General features: G+C 32.4%; 2 protein-coding genes across 2 annotated transcripts in view; one reads left to right on the plus strand and one right to left on the minus strand.

Annotated features, from left to right (window-relative positions):
• Positions 1 to 10,530, plus strand: part of LOC127720185 (uncharacterized) — a 31,970-nt gene extending 21,440 nt beyond the window's left edge. The window contains exon 3 of the mRNA XM_052226659.1: positions 5,383 to 10,530. Coding sequence (XP_052082619.1) covers positions 5,383 to 6,323 — 941 coding nt within the window. The 3' untranslated portion in view covers positions 6,324 to 10,530. The remainder of the gene's footprint in view (positions 1 to 5,382) is intronic.
• LOC127720927 (uncharacterized transporter slc-17.2-like) overlaps positions 1 to 12,167 on the minus strand; it is a 207,951-nt gene that overhangs the window by 126,747 nt on the left and 69,037 nt on the right. The window lies entirely within an intron of this gene.

Below are 12,167 nucleotides of genomic sequence, written 5' to 3' on the forward strand. Positions count from 1 at the left end.
AAAACCAACGATCTAATCTATATAAAAAAAAATCAGAAACGAGAAACACGTATGAACCACATCAACAAACGACAACTACTGAACATCAGATTCCTGAATAAGGACAGGTGCAAACAATTGCAGCGGGTTTAAACGTTTTCAAGGTACCAAACCTTTACCCTTATCTGAAACAATTGTGTAACATCACAACATAGAAAGACTCCCTATAAAATATCAATAGGAATGGCTTAAGTCAATCAAAAGACGTAGTAACACAAATGAATATACACTGAACGAATAAATTTGATCTATGGTACAGTGCAATACAAAGTTAATAAAAATAAGGGATGAATAATTAAAGTAAAAGTATTATACCGCTGTGAAATGCTAAACCCCAGAAAAAACATCAACTTTGAAAAAAAATTACGCCATTTGCATTATCAAATTTTACACAGGTAAAATAAAATAATTTTGTTGTTAAGTATACTTCTTCTTCTGTCTGTATAACCTATCGTATAGAAACACCAAGACATTTCTTGTATATCAATAAATCTATTCTAAAACTTTTTTTGATGTGAATATCAACAATAAAACTATAAAATAGGTGCTCGATAAAATTTCGTGTTCTTTATGTACAGCTGTAAGAAGTGTGATGTATATACTGTATAAAAGGAGAAGGAAATGTATGTGTACTGTCGAATTTTATCAAAAAGACCTATTTTTTATAAAGCAAGTGTAAACAGTATAAACTGTCCTTCCCTAGAATAGATATTGAAAACTCTACACTTAAATTGAGAAGAAAAGGGACCTTTTTCGCACCCTATTGGTATTTTTCTTTATTATTTGGGGATGGTACTTTGACCACATTTGACCGTGTTAATGTATCCTATCTCAGATGTTATGCCCGTGTCTGTAGTGACGTTCTATTATTTCAATGAACGTAATCTATGTATTACAAGTAAATTATGAAGTCAGAAGTTTTCGTTACCACATCTCAAATAAATTCCAACAGAGATTCAAAGATTTGATTTGGAAATTAAGAAAACGTATTCAGAACAGGAATTCTGATCCAAATTTCCATGGTGATGTGGTTTATCGAACCCGTATATTTAGATACCATACTGGTAAACTGACCAATTTTGTTAGTAGATTCTTCTATTGAATATTGTTTTTATCGATATAAATATTTACTTTGTTATCACTAATTAAGACTAAACATTATTGATATACACCTATATATGTTGGCATTGCCCAAGATCATGTTTTGTTTTGACTGTTAAAGCACCCTTTACACCCAATCCATTGTAAATTTGATTTTGTATTGCATGATAATTTAGTCTTTGACACATTATGTTTCAATTGGCTTTGAACTAGCTTTCAGTAACAGCGAACAATTTTGTACGTTGTGTCTTAGTGCTTTTGTAAGTTGTTTTTGTGCTTTGTTCAGATCTTGATTTTTTTATAGTTTGTTATATGTCACCGATCTTGTTATACCACTGTCTCTAGATAGAAGGAGGGTTTGGTGCATGCAAACATGCTTAACCAGCCACACTATTTATTTGCCCGTCCTAAGTCAGGAGCTTCTTGTTTAGTGGTAGTCAACGGTTGTTGTATATCACATTTATTTTCAGTTATTGCTTTGTATAATAATCAGACCGTTAGTTTTGTCGTTTCGGGAGATTCCGTAGCTTGCTCTGTGGTCTATGTTTCCTCATAGTTAAAAACCGTACTGTCACCTATTGTGTGTCTGTACAGTTGTTTAATTCTACGTCGTTTGGTTTCTTGTGGAGAGTTGTCTCATTGGCACATCACCACATCTTCTTATTCTATTATTAGGATAGCTTCAGCAGACAAAAATATATGCCTAAAGATTGGAGTTCGTTTTGCTCTTTGGGATTCATAAATGTGCGGATATCTCAGGTCGGAATGAATATGTTTAATCTTGATTCCCGTGAACGGAAAGTGAGATATCCTCTTAAGTTTCAGAAACGCTAATGAAAACGACGTAGGTAACTTATAACGAAGGAAATCTCTTGTCTTCACTCAACATTATTTTCCTTTTTTCAAGTAGGCGATAACAGACTATGAATGTTGTGTTCGCAATCTGAAAATAGAGATTAATACCCGTACGTACAAAACGTTCTGTAAAATATTTACTTCCGTCATTCGTTAATTTTTTAAATCCTTCACCAATTATTTTAAGGTATTCTGAATTTGTTTTATGATTCATATTTATAATTAGAATTTTATAATCCCTATAGCATCGATGGTCCGCTGGTATAATTCTCGTGACGAGTAGGGAGTGTCATTGGGTAAATTTTCCGACCAGATCAATTTGCAAAGATATGTACCTTGAAGATAGGTATACATTTGCGTCATTCCGTCATTGCAAGCGACATATTAGAGTAAGACAAATGAATAGTCAGCCTAAAGTGACAATAACATGCTACAGTAGGGTGACATTGTACGTTATTTCTTCAATGGGTTAATAGGCTCTTATTTCTTGCCTATATTCTATCTCACCTAAGCCTCGCGGCTGACATACACAATTTAATACCTGGTATCTATGATGAGTTTATTTACAACCACTTGGTCAATGCCACTGCTGGTGGAGGTAGTCAACCAAGTTTTCAAATCTCTAGGGTACCACCAGTCCAAAAGTCAGCACTACAGTCTTGACATGACTTTTTATTAAATCAACTATTTATAAAACTTTGAATTTTTGAGATACTAAGGGAATTTCTACCCCATGTATAAATTTACCTAGTAGTAAATAGCAAAACCTTTCGAAATTTTGGTCATCAACGCTTTTAAACCTCTTACTTTTTTTGGCCTTTTTAACTTGTTTCAGTCAAGCGTCCCTAGCAATTCTACCCTAAGTAATAGATTCACTTATCTACATCGCAAGACTTTTCGGTATTTACAATTATCAATACTCTCCAACGTCGGTCGTAATTTGTTTTGCTTTTTAAACTTTTATCATTCATATTTTATTTCGCTTATTAGTCTTTTGTAGACGAAACGTGCGTAAGAAGTACAAACTGTTAAGCCTTGTACGTGTTGTATCTATGATGATTTTATTCACATTTAATGGATCGATACCACTGCTGGTCAAGGTGTCCTTCCAGATACCCAGTGGTTAGCATTTCTGTGTTGATATGAGTTATCATTGGAATGGTCATGAATATAAAGTAACTGTTTACCAAACCTTTTTTTTTGTATTTGATGATTGTATACTGTCTTTATGCTATCAGAATGTAAGTCTGATGTTTCAATGTACCATCTTAACGGGTCCTGTGAGGTTTTACTGTCCAAAAACAGCATTGACTATTTTTGTCAAGTCAGTTTGTCCAATTTGTAATATCAATCTTAAAATTATAATTTGCAGCAGAAATTTCAAGACTTTTGATAATGTCGAAGTCCTTTAAATGTGGAAGTGACTTCAAATAAATTCAATTACCCTAAAAAGACGTCAATTTATATAAAAAGGATAACTCTCATTCTCCCATCAAGCTAAAGATATAAAATATCTCTGCTAGTCTATGAATATCATGGATTTAACGTCCAATTGGGAATCCCGATTCCTATAATCTAGGTAAATTATAAATTAGTTCCTTGCAATTCAATAAGTAATATATTTGTTCTAGGTTTTTTTTTTTGGTATCAACAAGACTTTTTGGAGTCTGTTTCTTCGATTGCACGACTGTCAATCAGTATATCGAGAGAAATGATCGCTAAAAAATACATATCGGTGGTCATACATAGCGATCGGATCGTGATAGATCTGGTATCGGATCGTGAATGTAATTAATTGAAATTCTACTTCAAAATCTGTGAAAAATCTGTGTTGTATTTTCAAAACCTCGGAACAAACACGTAAAAATTATGTGTGTCAAAATGATTCAACATTCTCATTAATACTGTACAATATGATAAATAAAATATGCAGTACTTTATGAGAAAACACAAAAGGCGCAACACAAGTCTATGGGATTCATTAAAAATAGAACACGTTTTGTACCTATAATGACTACTTTCAAATATATAATGATTTGAAACTGAATATTTGGTGTGACAGATAATAGAGTAAAATAAACGTGTGTTTTTTTCATTGAAACTGTTCATTTTGTATTTAAAAACACTAAAATTTGTTGATTTTTCTGTATAATTGAAATCATAAAAAATCGGGCAACGATCGTTAAAGACAACGCGTGACCAGACAGACGCAGGACATTTGTGCTTTTATTAACTGTTACACTAAAGGACATTTGGGGTTATGATTTTGATACACCTTAACAAAATTTACAATATATTTGCAGTTTTTACATGTATTATAGTTGTATACCTGTAATATTTAGAAAATTAACCGAGGTCATGGCAATATGTTCACCTATTTTTTTAAAGTTCATCCGAAAAAACGAAAATTCAGAAAATTCGGATAAACAAGACATATAATAAAGAATTTTGTATAGTTTCTGGGGACGCATTAGATTTGCGCGCATTTGGGGATTAAATTCTGTTTACGTTTGAGCGTGGTCTTTGCTTGCATTTGCGAATATTTCAGAGTAATAAGCATTCTGTTTCATTATTTCACCGAATGCCAATTTAATGAATAAACTATTTAGTTGTGAAATTACACTAAGACACACATATGGAGTTTCATTTGTAAGAAAAAAAATGGGGGTGTTTGGTGGTGGTTTGGGGGGGGGGGGAGATTTGTGTACGATGGATTTACTTTCGTGTAGACAAAACACATAAGACAGGGGATATTTCGTAGAAATGCATCGTTAATAATTGCTAATGTAATTCACCGGATTCCCATTTTCCTCTAAGTCTTTGAGCATCCAAGATAATCCAAGTGTACTACGTATATTTTTGAGCATGTTATGACGTGTAAAATTAGTACTTTTAATCTTTAGATTTTCTATTTTCTGTATTTTTATCTGTATATTGTTCCAGGATTAAGTGCGTGTGCTTTATAAAACGGATTTGTACTACTCGAAAGTAATAGTAGAATTAATAAATAAGTATAATTTTTTCTTATTTACCTGAGTTTACCTCTTAAAGAATGCGCGCAACTCTAAAGAAAATATGTGCGCAAACGTAATGATTTTGCGCGCAAATGCAATGATTATGCGCGCAGGTTTAATACCGTTTTCAAATAATATAAATGTAATACGCCAGTTTCTCAGTAAAATATATATGAAACTTTTATTTAATTTTGACCGAAATTCTTCAAATAGCTTCCTTATTAGTGGATTAAAATTGGAAACTATATTCCTCTTGTGGTTATTATAAGTTTCATATATCTTTTTGATAAATTTTGATATTTATCTATGCTAAAAGATCTCACTGGATACAACACATTATTTTTAAAGTTTAAGTTTGTATTTTTTTCTTCAGAAGATTTACCTTATCATGCAGCTGTGAACAGGGAAGAGGGTCTAAGGAAAAGCTTAGTAGAAACGTTGCAGCAGCGGCGATATACTATTTCAGTATTATCGGAATTGATATTAAAGATAACTACTGTCGCTAAAGACACCAATATCGCCAAACTAGTTGGGAACTCGGGGTCTTTAGTTGGAACAGGTGCACTAGTTGCAGGGTTATTTCTTGCTCCTTTGACTTCAGGTATGTCATTGGTATGGTGTGCACTACCCGGAGGCACACTATCTTTTCTTGGGTCAGTGACTGCTTGTGGGGCATCGATTGCTAATATGTTGAAAGAAAGTGACCTGCTGAAACTTGCAGAATGTGCTTTGAAAAAAGACAAGATCGCGATGGATAAACATCAAAAAGCAATCGAAGACTTTATGACAGAGAATGGATCTGCAGAACAAATAAAACAATGGGCTACTAATATGAAAAAAGGTATACATGTCCCTGTAATCTTAAATGCTTGCAAAGGATTTTTGGGACCCAGTAAAGCAGTTGTTACGAATACAACCGCTGTTTCTGAAGTGGTTGAAAGTGCAAACATAGTCACACAGATTACTGAAGCAACAGAACTTTTTACAGAAAGTGCAACCGTCGTTGATGTTTCAACGGAAGTAGTACGCGCAAGAAAGGGAATTGAAACGGGAATACAAGTAGCGACCGGAAAAACAAGCTTCAGGGCATTAGTTGGTACTGAAAAAGTTTTAGCTGTCAGCAAATCCACTTTGAAGATAACTTTACCTTTTGCCATCGCAACAATGGGTTTAGATATTTACAACATTATCCAAACATCAGTAGACATGAACAGTGGAAATACAAGTCTCGCCTGTGGAAAACTGAAACAAATGTGTGACACGTTGGAATTGGAACTTAAGATAATGGAAGAAGAGTTAACACAATTTCAATAATCAAACCAATAAGTAAATTCCAATTTACTGACACTTCTCGATTTTTCCGATGTACTTAACTTTCAAATATATTTACGGTCTCCGAATATTTAGAATCGTTCCGGATCAGTGAAAGCTTTTGCAATTTGACTACAGTTTTCATGACTAATGGACTCATTTTTAAATTAATTTGAATGCATAATGTAATGTCGGACGCTACCCAACTTAAGATATTAACTTTTTGTTCATTCTCATAAACCAGTATAAATCAAGTTTTTAAGGCTCAGAGAAAATAAAAGAAAAAAAACCTCATCATATATATATATATATATATATATATATATATAAGTTTGAAAATTACACCCAACAGTGTAAGAATTAGACTTTTATGCTGACAAATTTTTGTCCCTCAACGGGATTCGAACTCACACCTTTGATACACTACAGCACCAATCGCTTAGCCTCATGTCCAGCGCTCTAGACCACACGACCACATCCGCTATATTAAAATATAACTTCAATAGTCGTAGTGTTACCTTGTCACGTTAGGCGAATCTAGAGATAGACATAAGACATGTGTTTTAAGCGTGTGAAGATGTTATATTATTATTTAATACACAATGTATTTGTTATTTGTCAGCAATCTAACTCAACAATTTTTATATACCGTGTGGGATAATGATTCAATTCATTATACAGTCACTAGAAATAGGTATATCATACAAACAAGTCTAAGCAAGTGACAATCATACAATATATATGCCCACTGAATCTCAGTGTGTTTGAGATGCGGGGTTAATACAAATATTTATATAAGTCTGAAAATTACACCCAACAGTGTTAGAATTAGACTTTTATGCTGACAAATTTTTGTCCCTCAAAGGGATTCAAACTCACATCTTTGATACACTACAGCACCAATCGCTTAGCCTCATGTCCAGAGCTCTAGACCACACGACCACATCCGCTATATTAAAATATAACTTCAATAGTCGTAGTGTTACCTTGTCACGTAAGGCGAATCTAGAGATAGACATAAGACATGTGTTTTAAGCGTGTGAAGATGTTATATCATTATTTAATACACAATGTATTTGTTATTTGTCAGCAATCTAACTCAACAATTTTTATATACCGTATGGGATAATGATTCAATTCATTATACAGTTACTAGAAATAGGTATATCATACAAAAAAGTCTAAGCAAGTGACAACCATACAATATATATGCCCACTGGATCGCAGTGTGTTTGAGACGCGGGGTTAATACAAATATTTATATAAGTCTGAAAATTACACCCAACAGTGTTAGAATTAGACTTTTATGCTGACAAATTTTTATCCCTCAACGGGATTCGAACTCACACCTTTGATACACTACAGCACCAATCGCTTAGCCTCATGTCCAGCGCTCTAGACCACACGACCACATCCGCTATATTAAAATATAACTTCAATAGTCGTCTACATTAGACCTACCAGTGGAACTCGAAAAAAAAAACAGTTGAAGGGCCAAACAAATACGAGGTTGAAATGCATCACAAACCAAAAAATCCCGAAAAGTTGTGCATAGTTCATCTAGACATTTTATATCTTGAAACAGAAACACCTTGGTGTGCAGAATCAACATTTTGAAAGTAAATTTACATCAAATGAATTTATGAGCAATCATTAATGTAAACACAAAGTGCCGAATACTTGGCTTGTAATACCCTCTGTGACAAAACAAGAAAAAAAAAGACATCAGATACGGTTTTGCCCTTTTATAAAAGGATATTATATTTCCTTAATTTATATAAAGCACGTGAAAGATTTTGTTTATAATCGACACTATCCACAATTTTCTGTTTTCTTGTTTGAATTATTTCATATTTTTCATGTCAAACCTTTTAACGCCGACATTACGGTATATGTTTTTCTCACTGTTGAATGTCGCAATGTTGCCTATAAATTCACTTCGTTTGAATCATGGTGGATAGTTGTCTCAATGGCAGTCTTAGGATGTTTATTTTTTTATTCATGAGAATTTTATTTTCGTTAAATGATAGAAAAATACGCAGCTCGTAGAAATACTTCGTTATCATTTGTCATCTTCAAATTCATGTTTCGTTCTTAAATTAAGCCAATCGTGTTTTATGAATAATTATTTAAAAATCTTCATGGGGATTTGTCTTTTCTGTGATGAATGTCAATCATATAGTATAAGCAATGACCCTTTATAAACTATATGAACGTTTTTTTTGTATGAGATATCTTTATGATTTAAAACTCATTTTCAACTGATTAGTTTATCAAATTAATGCAGTGTCTTATGATTTCAACACATTGAAGCGCACACTAAAAGCAGAATAACAAAACATACGATAAGGAAAAAAACCCTATACCTTTTCCCACAGAGAAATTCAATCAAATCATTACAAATGTACTTCATAAATGTATCAGTCCGAAATGTAAATTAAACTCGAATAGCACTTTTGATACAATGTAAGACTGTTATTATCTTGAAACTACTGTTTTCAACCATTACATGATATAGGGTTAAATTGTCCTGAGTTTAAATAGCTACAAAATGCAAAAGTCCGATGCCCTTTGTAACTTAAATTACATTTTTTTAAAACTCAAATTACGAAATATCAACGAAGAAATAAAAAAAGATTACGTTTTAGTGCATAGATGTAACGATTAACAATGTTTATCAAAATATGAGTAAACGATATAAAATAGACCTTAATGTATGAATCATAAATGTTGGGAGGTGCATAGTTGTCAGAAGAATGAAGTACATGCATTTGGAAAGAGATTAGAATTCAACAAAATTTGAGTTTTTGAAACTTTTCCCCAACATATTTGAAGAAAGATATGAAACAATGAGAGTCAAGTGTAGTACTCTTATTGCAGATTTTTCACAGGGAGGATTACATATGGTGCATTTGCAGTCTTTCTGTACATATCTTAAATTATCTTGGGTAAAGAGATTTATATCAAATTCAGATGGTACTTGGCAGAATTTATTACTAGCAGAACTAAAACAGATAGGTGGTGACAGAGTCTTTACATTACAAAAAGATAAGATTAAAGAAATTTCTAATTGCTTAAAAAATCTATTATGGAAAGACATATTTGTTTGTCTACACATTGCAAAGCTTTATACAAAAGTTGTGTTCCAGAAATTTTACCATTGGCTATTTTAAACTTTATACCAGTATCTGAATACCCTGTTTATTTGAAATGGAAGTTATATGGTATACAATTTATAAAGGACATTGTAGATAGTCAAAGTAAATCATTGTTAACATTTCAGCAAGTAAGAAAAAAATTTATTTTGGAATTTTTTTGAAATACTTATAGATTATCGTTGGTTGTCTCAACGAGATTGATAATTTACTCGCTTGAGCCGGAGAAAAGCATTCGAGTTGAGATGACCAATGATAATCTGTTTATCGCTATTTTACCTATGAAGACGTTGTTAATTTCATTGACACGTGCTCTCTTAGTTTCTAGCGATAATGTTCGTAACACTTGACTCCGCTGAGAAAGGAAATTATCAGTCAGTAAGATCAAAGGAAAATTTCGTAAAATAGCGAGAATATAGTTTATAATCTTACATTCGAAAATATATAAAAAAAAAACATCAAAGATTATAATAATTGTGATTTGAACTTCAAAGATTTTGTTCCTTTTGATTCATTTTCTGAAAAGATCTTGGAAAATAAGAACTTGAAATTTGTATACAGAGATCTTGTAGATAAAATATGCATACTCCCATATGAGAAATTTTTCAAATTGGAGAAAGTAACAAATTCTGAAATCTCAGAATGGTCTTAGTATTTTTCTCTTTTGAAAAGATGTTCTAGGGATACATATTTAAAGAATTTTCAATGTAAAGTATTCCATAGAATTATACCTACCAATAATTTTTATATAGAATCAAGAAAAAGGAAACAAGTCTATGTACCTTCTGTAATGAGGAGGAGGAAATAATATAACATTTATTTTATGATTGTAATGTTACCTACAATTTTTAGTTGTCATTTTTACAGAAAATCAAATTATTTGATGAGCAATTCAGCATCAGTAAGAAAGAAATTTTGTTGGGATTTATTACTTAGAGTTTGTTTATAAATTTGTTCATTTTTATAGCTTAAAACTACATCTTCAGATGTAAGTTAAGAAATATAGCTCCTATTGTAATAGGCTTTAAACCCAGAATAAAACAATACCAATCTAATGAATTTTATATTGCAAACAAAAATTATAGAGCAGATGCGTATGAAAGATTCTGGTGCACACTACATACAATTTTTTCGTGATTTATTATTATTTATACTTTAAATTATACTGTAGTAAGCAGTTTTACATTTTATATAGACATGCATGCATACTAATGGTAAGATTGCAGTGACTGTGTGTTAGTAGTGAGAGAAAGTGTGAGTGTGAGTAGAATCTTCAATAACTATATTTTTGTATTATAAATATGAATTTATAAAAACAAAATGGATAGTCTTGTATAACATTTTCAATGTTTACCCCAAAAACCATGGTACACAAAACACAACATAGAAAACTCAAATAAACTTTCAAAAACTGGTTGTAATTTAAGGTGATCCGGAAGAGTAGGCAGATTCTGCTCCACATGTGGCAGTCGTTGTGTTGCTCATGGTAGTAAAACGCCGTAATAAGTCTAATTCGGTAGATCTCATTCGTGTAAAGTGGACGGAATTTTAGTTACGGCAAAAGAAACAAATACGCTATCATCTGTGAAACGAATATTTCATAACGGTCAACCAACCCGTGATAGCGTCCGTTTAATTTACGTAGCAAAATTTCCACATGACGACATGGAACTCTTAGTTTAATAGCTTCCTTGTGAGTAGGAAACTTTTTATCAACAAAATCACGATAGGAAATACAAGCCCTTAAATATCATTTCAAATGGGATATACAGTCGAACCTCGTTGTGTCGAACTCGGTTGTGTCGAAAACTCGGATGAGTCGAAGTAATTTCTCGGTCCCGGTAAAATTCCCGTTTGATCAATGCATAATTACCTCTGATGAGTCGAACTCGGTTGATTCGAATACTCGGTCAAGTCGAGTAAGTTTTATAGTCCAGTCGATGTTAAATTAATGAAATTTACCTGTGACGTCACTTTTTGTGGCGTTGATACATTCGTGTGACGCACAGTTCATTATTCTATTGTGCTGTATTTGTGTTCTGTCGTAAATCAATTTTAGGTGTTCGTTGTTATTCTGTGGTTTACATGTTGAAATGGACTATTATATAATTTATTTATGTATTTCTCTGTCCGGAATGTTCTTTTTTTATTTGTACTTTATTCCTGTCACGTAATGTTGTCATTTTAGCGGTATTTTTAATATTGCTATATAAGCGGGTGGTTTGGCTAGCCATAAAACCAGGTTCAACCCACCATTTTTCTTAAAATGTCCTGTACCAAGTCAGGAATATGGCAATTGTTATCACATAGTCCGTTTTTTATGTATGTTGGCGCTTGTTCTTGTAGCAGTTCAGTGTTTCTTTTGTTTTTTGTTTCTTCTTATAGTTGATGTGTTTCCCTCAGTTTTGGTTTGTGACCCGGATTTGTTTCAGTTAAATTGATTTATGACTATTGAACAGCAGTATACTACTATTGCTTTTATTGTAACATAATGTATCCAAGCGATGCAATTGTTGTTTCAATTTTGTAATTTATTTCAATGAAGAAGGCCGTAATGGCCGAAACGTATGGAAACTTGTGTTATAGTTTTTATTATATATATATAATAAAACAAACGATAGTAAGGCCTTCAGAAAAAAACTCATATTGTGTATGAAAAGCTTCTGGATTTCTTGTGCATCTCTTAAAGCGA

The sequence above is a fragment of the Mytilus californianus genome, unplaced genomic scaffold, assembly GCF_021869535.1.
Source record: "Mytilus californianus isolate M0D057914Y unplaced genomic scaffold, xbMytCali1.0.p SCAF_11, whole genome shotgun sequence".
In the NCBI taxonomy this organism is placed as follows: Eukaryota; Metazoa; Mollusca; class Bivalvia; order Mytilida; family Mytilidae; genus Mytilus; species Mytilus californianus.